Genomic DNA, 14,086 nt, shown 5'->3' on the forward strand with positions numbered 1-14,086 from the left:
GCAAAAAAACTCGGGATGAGCATCGCGATCGTCATCCCGCTAATTTGTACGTGTGAACCCGGCTACTAGGGAGCTTTAGATTTTAGACGCGCGGACGTTCAAAGGAAAAAAAAAACATGTTCTGAGCTTGCGCAGTAGCGCGCGTAAAGTCAATCTATTTTTAGCTTGCGTCGCCTGAGTTTTTCACTACGCGTACTGGGCTATTTTCACGTCCGCACAGTTTGCGACGTAGAGAGCTTCTTCATGCACTGATCATGTGGGGTGCGATTTTATTTTTTATACGTTACGTCCCAGCGTAATCTAAAGCTGCTTTTCCACACGACGCAGGGAGAGGAGAACGTCCAGCGCAAGCGTCGGCTCAAACGTCCGCGCGTCAAAATCTAAAGCTCCCTATTAAGGAAGTCCACGTCTGCTGCAGGCTTGAAAGTGACTGATGAGTCCGATGCGGGACAGGCAGGCACGGTTGCAGCGGTTGCACGGGAAAGTCGGTTGGTTGATGTTGGGTGTTGGGTTTTTCCTCTGTTGTCTTTTTCTGTTGAGTCGGGCCCTGTGATCATCCTCGAAGGCTGCTGTTGCTCGTCGAACAGTAAGGCGCCAAGATGTGCGATCAGAGGCGATAGCAGCCCACCGTCGGTGATCGATGTTGCAGGTGCTCAAGGTTTTTTTCAAGCAGTCCTTGTATCTCTTCCTGGGTCCACCTCTCTCTCGGTGTCCAGAAGAGAGCTCACCGTACAGCATGACCTTCGGAAGGCGATGGTCTTCCATTCTCGAGACATGACCAGCCCAGCGCAGTTGAGTTTTCATCAGTGTGGCTTCGATGCTAGTAGTCTCTGCCAGCTCAAGAACTTTGATGTTGGCGACAAAGTCATTCCAGTGGATGTTTAGGATAAAGCGGAGACATCGCTGGTGGAAGCGCTCAAGAAGGCGTAGGTGATGCCGGTAGAGGGCCCATGACTCGGATCCGTACAGGAGAGTTGGTAAGACAACGGCTCTGTACACGCTGATCTTTGTCTGCTTTTTCAGGGGGTTGTTTTTCTAGACTCTGTCGTGCAGTCTACCAAAGGCGCTGCTTGCCTTAGCAAGTCTGTTGTCAATTTCTTTGTCGACTCTTGCGTTTGATGTGATGGTGCTGCCGAGATAAGTAAATTTATCAACTGTTTTGAGTTCTGTTTGTCCTATGGCGATGTGGGGGGACTGGTAATCCTGTCGAGGAGCCGGCTGATGAAGAACCTCGGTTTTCTTCAGGCTTACTTCAAAGCCAAATGCTTTAGCAGTAGCTGCGAAGTAGAATGTTAAGCGCTGGAGAGCAGACTCTGAATGAGCAACAAGAGCGGCATCATCTGCGAAGAGTAGCTCACGGACGAGTAACTCATGCGTCTTTGTGTGAGCTTGCAGACGTCTCAGATTAAATAGACTGCCATCTGTGTGGTACCGGATGTAAACAGCATCTTCGTTATTGAACTCTTCCATGGCTTGTTTGAGCATCATAATGAAGAAGATAGTAAACAGGGTCGGTGCAAGAACACAACCTTGCTTTACACCGTTTTCAATTGGAAAGGGCTGGGAGAAATCATTGTTATACCTAACCCGGCCTTGCTGGTTTTCATGCAGTTGGATGATCATATTGACGAACATCGGGGGACAACCAAGGCGCTCCAGAATTTGCCAGAGTCCTTTCCTACCCACTGTGTCAAAGGCTTTGGCTAGGTCAACAAAGGTAATGTAAAGTCCCTTGTTTTGTTCCTTGCATTTTTCCTGGAGCTGTCTGAGAGCAAAGACCATGTCAACAGTTCCTCTGTTTTCGCGAAAACCACACTGAGATTCTGGGAGAACACTTTCTGCGACACTAGGCGTTAGTCTATTGAGAAGAATTCGAGCAAGGATTTTGCCCGCAATGGAAAGCAGCGTGATTCCTCTGTAGTTGTTGCACTCTGATTTCTCTCCTCTTTTTTGTTCAGGGTGATGATAATTGCATCCCGAAGATCTGGAGGTAGTTGGCCTTGGTTCCAGCGAAGCGTGAAGAACTCGTGAAGCTTGTGTCTAGGGCTTTTCCACCAGCCTTCCATACCTCTGGGGGAATTCCATCCACACCTGCTGCTTTGCCGATTTTCATTTGTTCAATCGCTTTAAGTGTCCCCTCGAGGGTAGGGAATTCATCCAGCTCAGGTTTAAAGAGCTGTTGGGGAATCTGGAGTAGGGCAGATTCTTGTACTATGCGGTTGGCACTGAAGAGCGACTGAAAGTGCTCTGACCATCGGGTGAGGATGGAGGTCTTGTCGTTGAGGAGAACTTCGCCGTCAGCGCTACGAAGAGGACTTTGTGCAGGTTTAGCTTGCAGTGAACAAGCCGATGATCAGTGTGGCATTCAGCACTGGGCAAAACTCTGGTGTGAAGCACGTCACGTTGGTCTCTCCTGCGAACCAGAATGTAGTCCAGTAGATGCCAGTGCTTGGACCGGGGGTGCATCCAGGTAGTCTTTAAACTGTCCCTCTGCTGGAAAAGGGTGTGTGTGATGACTAGTTGTTGTTCTGTGCAGAACTCCAGCAGGAGGCGTCCGTTGCCGTTGCACTTTCCGACGCCATGTTTACCAAGGATTCCTGACCAGGTTTCTGAGTCTTTCCCAACGCAGGCGTTGAAGTCACCAAGGATGATAACCTTGTCGTCTTCCCGAACTTGTAGGGAGAAGATGCGCAAATCAGTGTAGAACTTATCCTTTTCGGCTGTTTCCGCCTGAAGGGTTGGGGCATAGACACTGAACAGAGTTATATATTGACCCTTGCGAAGGGAGAGACGCATGGACATAATCCGGTCAGAGTGGCCTGTGGGAAGGTTTTCGAGCCTGGAGGCGATGGAATTCTTGACCATAAAACCAACTCCTGGTAGACGTCGTTCACACCGAGGTTTCCCAGACCAGTAGAGTCTGTAGCCCGCACCATGTTCTTTGAGATTACCTTCATCTGCAAGGCGGACTTCGCTGAGAGCAGCTATGGCTATGTCAAGTCTGGAGAGCTCATGAGCGATGAGGGCAGACCGCCGTTCAGGTCTGTGGCCGTCCGTGTCCAACATTGTTCTGACGTTCCAACATGCCAACTTCAGTTTGTGTACACCTTTTGAAGGAGGTGTGACCCTTTTGTTCTGTTTTGTTCGACCGCTTGGAAGATGCCCGTTGGGGTTAACCAACTAGGTCAGAGGAGATGAACTTTGGTTAGGCCACCTTTTAGGCCCCTCTCCATGCGGAGCAAGTAGTGCTATCCCTTAAAAGGGCTGCTTGGTCGTTCAAGGTGCTGCCGAATGATGCTGTCGTCTCCAGGTCAGCATTAAGCGCCCAATATCCTGAACCGCCTGCATGTAGGATTGGAGCTGCGGCTGCCAAAGACATCTTTCACATGCCGTTTTCACCCCTTTCCCATCGCTGCAGGACTTTAAGGGGGAGGAGGACGTGGACATGTACTCAGGCCTGCGCAAAGGAGCTTTTAAGTGGAGTGCAGTGTGCGCAGTACTGACCCCACTCTTTACACCCAAGGTTCGTGTGCTGTAGCCAAGCAAGCTAGGACGTACACCTCAGCGAGGTTCTTGAATCGTAGGTTTTACATCGGAGTGTCCTTCTCGTATGCAGGTTGCTCAACTGGGCTGAAGAGGCCTGCCTCCCCTGATATATGGATTAAAGCTGTAACCTTCGACCGCTGTCCACAGAATATGGAGTGGCACGCCCTGAAGAGTCTAACAACTATTGGTCGTTGAGTCCGACTTGGTCTCTTTCACCATGGCCGTTGGCTGCCTGGCAGCTCATCCGCCCATAACATTAACCAAGCAGATAATTAACCAAGCAGACAGATAAAAAATAATAGACAGGAAGATAAAAGTCAACGTAATAACATTTTCATTTGGCACCGTATAAACTTTACTCAGTGATTTTATACTTGTACAGTATAAGACATTCGATTTTGTATTACACTTCACAGCTTGTATTTCTTACAAAATGTTTAATAATATCAGTAGACAGATGTATGCCTTGTACTGTCGACTTGAAATTATTGCTAAGAACAAAGTTTGTACTACGTATTACGTACCGTACCAGATGAGGAGCAACTTATGTGTATGACGTCATGAGCATAAGCAATACAGGGCGCCTGCTAACTAGCGTTTATTTCTAATTGAGAAGATCGCGTTAACATAGATTCTATGTTAACCCGTTCCTTACGGGAACCTGGTATACCAGGCTCCCGTCAGTGGTGGGAGTAACTGATATACGGGAACCTGGTATACCAGGTTCCCAAGATGAAGAGAAGAGTGCCTGCTTAAATTCATGTTTCTTTGTGTTAAAATGCCCAGAAAAGTGGGTTTGATAACAAGATCAGAGTTTATTCTGTCAGCTGCATTTGTTCTTCTGTTTGAAAAATACGTATTTCACAGTATTATTTACCTTTTTACTGGTTTAGTTTCCACTTGTTCTGCTGGAAACTCGTACGAACATGTACATATCGATGAAGGCTGAGATCAGTTAGTTTTGGGGGTTCGCTGACCCCAGTCACCCCAATCAGGTGCCTGGTTTTGTGTAGAACAAAAGATTCGGTGAGCTCATCAGCGCACGCTCTATTCATACATCGCACCCGATGGATATTTCCATTGTTCACTGGCACATGTAGTTGACCGTGGAAAGGGGGATACAATGTACAGCTTGACTGCCTTCACACAGGTGGATTACCAACCTGTCGGCCTCTCAGTCGACGGGCAAAAAGAATGTCGTTTGGGGGCATAAAAGGCACTCAGAGAATTGCGGAAGGAACGGTTTAAGATGTCACAATAGATTGCATTCATTACGTAGAAATTTGTGCATCTCTATTCAGCGTATTTTAATTTATTTCCTACTTAATAACGTTGAACGCAATGTTCAAAGTACTTATCCAATAAAACTGAACAGAAACGAGTTAGAACCCGGACAGAAAAAGAAGACAAAATAAGAGTAAAAGGAATAGAAGAATGAAGAGTTAACCTGCCTGCTCCTGTACCGCAGTACAGGGTTACGCCTTTCCCGTCAACAAGAGGGTGAAAAACCCTCCCGTTAACACCGGTGAAGTCTTGGCCTTTCCTGGGGGCGGGCGCCTTTACCCTACCTACCCACGTATAACAAGCCTAGCGAAAAGAGGAAGATAGAACTAGGAAGACTGCAGCGTTAACCTTGGACACCGTACATTGTACTCAATCATTTAATCTTTGTTTAATGCATCTATATTATTTTGTATATAAATGATGTATAACTTAAACCAAGATTATTTATTTCAAATATTCACCCATGCTTTATAATATAAATAAATAAACCGATGTATGTTGCATACATCATAAAAATTCTTTGTTAGATAAAGCAAAAAAAAAAAAACACAAAACAAACACTAAACCTAAAGTTGAATTGAAAAAGGTAAGGAAGAAATGTTGGTAAGGAGCGAAACAGCTTACAGGAAGTCCGTTACCAGTGGAGGCGGTTTGCGTGCTGAGTTACTATGCTAACCAAATTTGAAATGATTTCTAGTACAGTGCATGATGCCTATTAGCGTAAGTGCATTTGACGTCATAATCACAAGCAGTACTACAGGCACCTGCTAACCACCGAACTAAAACATAGTGGAATGCGTGTTCACCCAGGAAAAACGCAGCCACCAAAACTTGCTACCACCGCCATTTTGTTAGGTCAATTTATTTTTCCTTATATGGAGTGCGGGCTGTGTCTCCGAAGCGCAAGACCATTATCATGTACAAACGTGCATTGTTACGTCATAATCACTAGCCACTGGACGGCGTACTCTTGCTTGCGCGCGTAACAGTGGCCCAGTCTGACCGCGCCTAAGCGTGCACTCCATATAAGGAAAAATTGACCGAACAAGATGGCGACGCAACACGGTAATTTGGCTGCACGGTCTCGTGTATGTTGGGAATAGGGACACGCATTCCACTATGTTTTAGTTCGGTGCTGCTAACCAGCGCCTAGCTGCATGTACGCGGTACTAGTACTAATGTTGATATCTATAGTGACGTCATAGGCTGAAATCGCGTAGGATTATTTGTGCGTCCATTTAGCGTATTTTTGTTTATACTTGTTATTGTTGGACGCTAAGTTTATTATGCTTCTTCGCAAAAAACGGCCAGAAACAAATAAAAAACCCGGAAAAACTCGGAAACACTTAAGTTACGTACTACATACCAGACATCAGCGGAATCAGCGTGATGAATGCAATCAAGGCATATGAAAAAGTTTTTCTGATGAGGTGAAGAGGCGCTGAAAACAGAGCATATGATGGAGCTCCGGCACGTCCGTCCTCCAGCACGTAGTAGTATATGTCTTTATATCTATGGACATGGTGAACAACAGTCATAACTATACAGATTTCGAAGTGAAAATACAAGTTGCCAGCAGCGTTGTAAGTCATGTAGCAGACTAGTATTAAGTTAAAGGTGCATGGTCCCCGTGTTTTAGTCAAATGCGTACGCGGGCGCACGGCGCAAGTTTCCTATAGAGACCTACGCTATCGACTCCTCTTTAGCGCTTACGCTTTGGCCCACTTCCCCGAGTCCGAAGAAGTCCGATCCACTGTAGTCAGTGGCCCGATCACAGTTCGGCTCATGATTCGGCTGAGGGGGATGACAGCTTTAGCAAACTTCTTTTGTGATGTCATAATAACAAACACATATGCATGCACCCTGGCATTACTACAGACTGCGAGATGCGCAGAGAAGACAACGAAGGCAACGTTACTTAGCAATGACACCTACGCACTTTACTCTTGATGACAGCTCAACTTCGGTAATCTTCGTATCAATGCTAACGGTGATCGGCAGTATCATCAACAGCGCCCTCTACACTACCGGGACTATGCCCCTTTAACTATACACAGCCCAGTCGCTGTACATGGTACGTCGCAACGTACCTATGTACAGCGACCGGGCTGTGTATAGTTAGCAAGCAAATAATCAACGTTGGTGAAGGTGATGGGACAAACTATCACTTCCGAGGCGATCTGGATGTAGCTATCTTTCCGAAGCGCAGCTGAGGAAAGATAGCGTACACATTCAGATCGCCGAGGAAGTGATAGTTTGTCTCATTACCTGAAACTCAAAGTTGATTATTTGCTTTATATTCCACATCTAGGGTCCTATAGAAATTCCCATTTTATTACACATCTGAAACCGTTTTAGCTGTCTTTAGGTATCATTAGGGCTTAGGCTACGTGTGCACGTAGATGACAAAACAATGAAGTTGCTGCGCGCACCGCGCGGCACCAAAGTGAAAGTGCGTTGCACTGTGTACTATCAAGTGACCTAGGTCACATGATAGTCCACAGTGCAACGCACTTTTATTTCGCGCGTACTCATCTTGCGTTAGTATGTGGACTGTGTGGAGATCAGCGAAACAAAAGGGACTATCAACATAGAGTGTAACGAACTTTTCTTCTCACGTGATGGGTGATGGGCAAAACTATGCTTCATCACGTGATCTGCTCTGGACCAATCCTATTGCAACATTCTTAGTATGCGGAATATAATATTATATATCACATACTAAGAATCTTGCTATAGGATTGGTCAAGAGCTGATCACGTGATAAAGGGTAGTTTCGCCCATCACATCACCTGAGAAGAACTAGGTCACTTGATAGTACACAGTGCAACGCACTTTCCCTTCAGTGTCGCGCGGTGCGCGCAGCAAATTCATTGTTTTGTCATCAATAAAGACAGCTGTTTGTTTTCCTGATCTGTGGCAGTCCATACAGTCTTAACGCGAGATGAGTACGCGCGAAATAAAAGTGCGTTGCACTGTGGACTATCATTTAACTAGGTCACTTGATAGTACACAGTGCAAGGCACTTTCACCTCGGTGCCGCGCGGTGCGCGCAGCAAATTCATTGTTTTTGTCATCTACGCACACACGTAGCCTAAGCCCTAAGGATACCTAAAGACAGCTAAAACGGTTTCAGATGTGGAATAAGATGGGAATTTCTAGGACCGTAGATGTGGAATATAAAGCAAATAATCAACTTTTAGTTTCAGGCAATGAGACAAACTATCACTTCCTCGGCGATCTGAATGTGTACGCTATCTTTCCTCAGCTGCGCTTCGGAAAGATAGCTACATCCAGATCGCCTCGGAAGTGATAGCTTGTCCCATCACCTTCACCAACGTTGATTATTTGCTTATTACCAGAAACTAGAGCACGCACGTTAGTGCGCGCATACAAACCTCAAATACGCGCAGCCTGAGCTCCCAAGTTCATTGACCCTACCTGCCAAAATATCAAAAATCCTTCATAAATTCGCCAGAAATTGTCGGATCTCTACCAAAAGTTAATCGTTTGTTTTTTTGTGCCATTCTCCAAATTTGCTGCAAGTTTCATCTCAATCCGATAACTAATTTTTGAGTTATTCTGCACAAGGACAAACTAACTAACGAACAAACAAACGGTAACGAAAACATAACCGCCTCCCTTGGCGGAGGTAATAAACAGAGAATTGGTTTGTTTTGTCTGGTGATGGTCTCGAGATAATGTCTAGAAATGGCGCTTAACACTTTTTCCCACCAAATTCTGCACTTTAAGTATTAACTGTGGTGACATCTCGCTTCTACCTTTCAGAGTGGTTCAGCTTGATCGTGAAACTGCTTTTCTGAAAATTTCGAATTCATCAGATGATCTCTTAGCAGCCAATGGCGTTTTCATCTGGCCATCAAAGTACTATAATCTCCGTGAATTGTAAGTATAAATATATATGAGTATATGAATATAAGAACGACCCAAGTCCATGGAGGATCATTTCGAGTAAACTAAAAAAAACTTCATATCTTTTTTATTTGTCCAATAATATTCTATTTATCTGTGATGGGAAGGCAACATTGTATATACAAATTAGAACATGTATTATTATGACAATTAACATTTACATTAATTGTGGAGAGGCCATTTTGTGTGGTGGACTTGGGTTGTTCTTTGATTCATATGGACTTGGGTCGTTCTTTGATTCATATACATGATATTCTGCTATAGAGATGGGAGAAGGATGAGAGAGGGCGCTATTATATGAATGTAAGAATGACCCAAGTCCTTCATTCTTACATTGATATAAGATTAACTCATTCATTTCAGGCACTTCCGGGGGTAATTAGGATTTATCATTTACACACAAGATGAGTCCATGCATAAGCTACAATTTCCCATGAAAAACTGAATTTGGCCAAAAATTGGACTTGGGTCTTTCTTATATTCATATACTCATATCTTTGAAAACTCGTACGCATAAATCGATCATCCCATGGTTCATGTCCATTAAAGCGAGCACTGAAACTCTCTTCGTTTATGCAGGTTTGCACATTTAACTTGGTTTTAGCTAAGTCCCAAGCCCTCTCTTAAGACGTGGTTATGTGACCAGTCATCGCAAATCTATATGGATACAAAACGGCATTCCCTTACTCGTGTTACTGATCTAGATAACGGAAGAAAATGTACACTCTGGAAAATTGTTTACAGGAAAAGAGAGAGAGAGAGAGAGAGACTGCGAAGTCTAGGGTGTATTTGAGCGTTTACTCTCACGGTGTTGTGCCCCGAACATTGAAAGGGGAAAACGTGGCTGCAAAATTCTGCTGCAATCACAATTAAGAGATTATCAGATTTAGACGAAAATTTCCACACTCATTAGGTGTATTAGATTCCTGACTAATACCTACTTTTGATGCACTAGAGCTACCCGTTCTACAGTTATAAAAAATGGACATAAGAAATGTGTGCAGATTTTCAAGCGATAGATAATCTAAACGCCACATTCACCTTATTCTTTAAAAAAAAATGGTTTGAAAAACTGCCCCCCCCCCCCAAAAAAAAAAATAATAATAATAAAATAAAAAAATCAATAAAATAATAATAATAATAATCTTCCACTCATCTCATGCTCCTTAACTTCAGGAAATAATATTCTTAGTCATGTTAAATCTGTAAAAGTAGTATCCGATACTTTTTTATTGGTTTTGTGACTCACGGTCACTGTAAAAGCTTCACTTGTATCTTTATTTCGGTGATTTGTCGATGTTGTCGATGTATGCAGATTGCTGATATGTGCAAGCAATTACAACGACCGCGACTCAATAGGGACTCGACCATTTATCTCTCAAACGGGCAACAACAAAAATACGATTGCTGCTGTAATTCTCTAAAACGTGCTTCACCTTTGAAGACCAGATTCCTTGCTACTGCAGACTGTGAGGGCATACATTTACTTCATCCGAGACTTGCCTTCCCAACGTATTGTGGACAATTCATGATTTCTTGATTCGAAAAAGGTCTGTACAAATGGACATTTAAAGCATTTGAAAGTATTCTTTTGATTTTCAACAGGGATATTTCGAGAACTGATCTTGGTTCCATTCCGGCAGGTGCCTTTGAGATCGCCAGGAATCTACGCTTTCTGTAAGTTGATCCTAGTAAATTCAAAAGATCAACCTGCAGACCAACACAGGTTATAAAAGAGTAAAAGGTTACTACGTCTGACAATGTAGTAAGCACATCTACAGAGTACAAAACAAAAGGAGAATGCATTCCCCTTTCATATTTAAACTAAGGTTTAGAGTTTCCTTTGAAAGTCAATTAATATACCTGAAATAATTGATGATCACATTTACTGTTAGGTTGATGCAGTTATATCAACATATCGTGGTCATGCTATTAAAAAGACCAACATTGTATCAGTGCATTCGTGAATCAATATGAGGTAATTTCCTGTAAAACTGCCACCTTTGTTTATGTTGAAGATGAATGTCTTTCGGTAAAGCAGTGAAAATCGACGCGTGTATTTAAGATGGTTAAGGTTAAGCTCACAAACGAAGAAAGAACTGTGATGACGGATTCAGCCGAAAAACACAAAGAGTGTTTAAATTTTACAGATACAAAGATTATATATATATATATATATATATATATATATATATATATGTATATATATATAGTAAGTTAACGAATCAGTAGAAGAAGAACGCCGTAAAAAAAAAAATAAATCCTAGATCTTGAAGATCTTAAAAACGGAGCATAGCTCTCAAATACTGAGTTATATATATATATATATATATATATAAAACTAACCTCACGAATTAGATTATGGTTGTATTCATATCAAGGACACTGAAAGATGGTGACTTAAAATGCATCTTGTACACACTCATGGGCGAAAATGTTACCAATGAATTGAATTCAATTATGTAATGTATTGTGTAACAATGCTAAGCCTAATGAAATGTGTACAGACTTACATCACTGGACATGTAACGGAGATTCTTAAAATGTAACTACATTGTTGATTGTATGTTTGGCTTCATTGCAGGAATGTGTCAGGAAATGCAGGTCTAGTCATTTCAGCAGAGGTTTTCTTTGACCTGAAGCGTTTACACATTTTGTAAGTTGGAAGTCTCGTTAGAATTACATTTCCATCATTTGTATTACTTTTTGTTGTGCTCATCCCATTGTTACTTAATATGCACTCCACTATATTAGAAATGCTACTCTAAGCTCACTTGATTTGAAGTTGGATGTACATGAAAACCACAATTAATTTCGGACGATTATTATGATTTTGCTAACATTATACCATAAATTATATCAAAGATCATTGTCAGCGACAACATCATATTTTCCTTGTTTACCGATTCATCAGTTTATAAGAATTAAATTCTGAGATGAGTTTCTTTTAATCGAATACGATTCATAACATGATATTCTTAAAATTTACAATTCTATCAAAACAGACCATGGGCGTAAATCCGGGGGGGATATATCCCCCCCCCCCCCCTGAAATGGAGGAGGGGGGATGGCTTGTACAATCATCCCCCCCCCCCCCCTGAAATTTGAGGAAAAAATGGAGGAAGCAGAAATGTGATTGTATCAATTTTGGCATATTGCATGACGTTCGTACGCCCGCCTTCAGACAGGTAACAGAGCTGAACAGTATATTCTATCTTGTAGAATAATGTATACATATTTTCTCAAGCGCTCGCTCGCTTCGCTCGCTCGCGAAGAAAGTAATATCGACATAAGGTATGGTTCAGACGTTGACGACGTCAATAGCACAGGCTTATATGTAAACATGCTATGAAGCAAGCAACTCGGGACCATCTGCAAATTATGTACGAAAACAAACAAACAGTAACAAAAACTATACCGCCATAATTGAACCCCCCCCCCCTCCATTTCCTGAATCATTCCTGAAACGATGATGACTCTGATACATCTATGGACATACCCAGGGATGATCAGGGGCGTCGAATCTATCTCGGGGTAGGGGGGGGGGGGCAAAGGGGTATTTGCCCCGCCCCTACGGAGATGTTGGGGGCAGACAAATCATTTGTTCCCTAAGCAATTCCCGAGATGAGGACAAATCTCGAAATTTCTTTGTGGAAAATTTGACAACTACCGCCAGATTTATGCACCGGATCGCTGAATTGCAATCATAAATATGCAAAAGCTCCGCTACTGGGTCCCTTTCGATAGACTTTGTACACTTTTGAGATTGACGTTTTATTTCCTTATATTTATCAAAGAGTGTGCAGCAGATCTTTCACTTACAAAAGCTCCCGCATATGCAGAGGCGTCGATGGAGGGGGAGGGGGATGGTTTCCCGCATATATATTGGGGACAAACAGATCATTTTGCTCCTCCTCGTAACTCCCGAGATGTGGAAATGTTCTTACTTTTTTAATAGAAAACTGTCTAAATATTTCACCCAAAGATGGCTGAATTTCAATTCTGAAAATACAAAATCTCCCTCGCGTAAGAGGGGGATAGAACTAACCCCTCCCATACCCTCCCCGTTCAGTCATTTACTTAATACACTTTAGACTGACAGATTTCAAAATGTTTCATCTAATTAGTGTGCACCAGGTCTGTTACTTCAGTTTAAAGAAATGCAAACGTTCCTTAGATGGGAGGAGATATCTAGATACTTTCAATTAACGTAGGGTTTCCCCCCTCTCCCCCATAAATAAAAAATAGTATACACTTCTGGGATTGAAATTTCCCCAGATTACATCATAAATGTGTTTACGAGATATTTGTTGCTGCCAGTAATTGCCAGCAGTTGCGCCCGGTGCGCCCCCATCCCTTAATTTCCAAAGCGAATAAAGTACAGCTACAAACGGCAGTTTTTGGACTGTAAAATGTAAAAATTTTTCAAGCTCGCTCGCTCCGCTCGCTAGCATTTAATCGTTATGTCATTCTCCTGATGTTGCTGCCAGTAATTGCCAGCAGTTGCGCCCGGTGCGCCCCACTCCCTTTAATTTCCTAAGCGAAAAAAGTACAGCTACAAACAGCAGTTTTGGGACTGTAAAATGTCAAAATTTTTCAAGTTCGCTCGCTTCGCTCGCTCGCATATTTTCACTTTTTTCGCATAATAAAAGAGCACTTGACTTGCCTCTTTCTTAAGGCAGGGGGAATAATATTACGCATAACATTTGTCGGTAACGAGTCAGGGGAATGTGTACTTTTTTCAAAAGATGGAATTTTGTGAAATTCTCTTTATATTTTCCTTATATTGTTGTACGCATGTGACATCTAAGTTATTCATACACTGCAGTAGTCTTCTCATCCAGCGGGTACTGCACAAAAACTTCAAAAATTCATAACTTTTGAACGGATTGTCTGATTTTCCTCAAACTTTCAATGATGTGTTCTACTAATATTGCTACATTCTCTCAATCCTTATGTTAATGAAGGTGAACTTGTCCTTTAATCGCTATACCATTCTCCTGATGTTGCTGCCGGGTAATTGCCAGCAGTTGCGCCCGGTGCGCCCCCCCCCCCCCTTATTTTTCAAAGCGAAAAAAATATAGCTACAAACGACAGTTTTGGGACTGTAAAATGTCAAAAATGTTTAAGCTCGCTCGCTCCGCTCGCTCGCATTCAATCGTTATGTCATTCTCCTGATGTTGCTACCAGTAATTGCCAGCAGTTGCGCCCGGTGCGCCCCCACCCCCTTTATTCCCTAAGCGAAAAAATATAGCTACAAACGGCCGTTTTTGGACTGTAAAATGTCAAAATTTTCAAGCTCGCTTGCTTCGCTCGCTCGCAT

General features: G+C 42.9%; 2 protein-coding genes across 2 annotated transcripts in view; one reads left to right on the forward strand and one right to left on the reverse strand.

The window, feature by feature from the left end:
• Positions 1 to 1,954: 1,954 nt before the first annotated feature.
• LOC139709521 (craniofacial development protein 2-like) lies at positions 1,955 to 3,066 on the reverse strand. The gene is made up of 2 exons (XM_071621481.1): positions 2,403 to 3,066; positions 1,955 to 2,331 (listed from the first exon to the last, which is right to left on the reverse strand). The coding sequence occupies exons 1-2, from the start codon at positions 3,064 to 3,066 to the stop codon at positions 1,955 to 1,957; spliced, it is 1,041 nt and encodes a 346-aa protein (XP_071477582.1).
• A 17-nt stretch (positions 3,067 to 3,083) lies between these two features.
• The window catches only part of LOC139709522 (G-protein coupled receptor GRL101-like), a 19,124-nt gene continuing 8,121 nt past the window's right edge, over positions 3,084 to 14,086 (forward strand). Inside the window, exons 1-4 of the mRNA XM_071621482.1 lie at positions 3,084 to 3,095; positions 3,419 to 3,534; positions 10,369 to 10,440; positions 11,348 to 11,419. Coding sequence (XP_071477583.1) covers positions 3,084 to 3,095; positions 3,419 to 3,534; positions 10,369 to 10,440; positions 11,348 to 11,419 — 272 coding nt within the window. The remainder of the gene's footprint in view (positions 3,096 to 3,418; positions 3,535 to 10,368; positions 10,441 to 11,347; positions 11,420 to 14,086) is intronic.

This window comes from Diadema antillarum, unplaced genomic scaffold (assembly GCF_040938485.1).
Source record: "Diadema antillarum isolate AM-2024a unplaced genomic scaffold, OU_Dant_1.0 seq00001441_RagTag, whole genome shotgun sequence".
In the NCBI taxonomy this organism is placed as follows: domain Eukaryota; kingdom Metazoa; phylum Echinodermata; class Echinoidea; order Diadematoida; family Diadematidae; genus Diadema; species Diadema antillarum.

What these genes read in the sequence shown, in the direction of transcription:
- LOC139709521 (XM_071621481.1), bottom strand. Translation starts at nt 3,066, where the DNA reads ATGTTGGACACGGACGGCCACAGACCTGAACGGCGGTCTGCCCTCATC. An exon ending in GGTTCGCAGGAGAGACCAAC is followed by an intron (nt 2,332 to 2,402) that starts GTGACGTGCTTC and finishes GTTCACTGCAAG; the next exon opens with CTAAACCTGCACAAAGTCCT.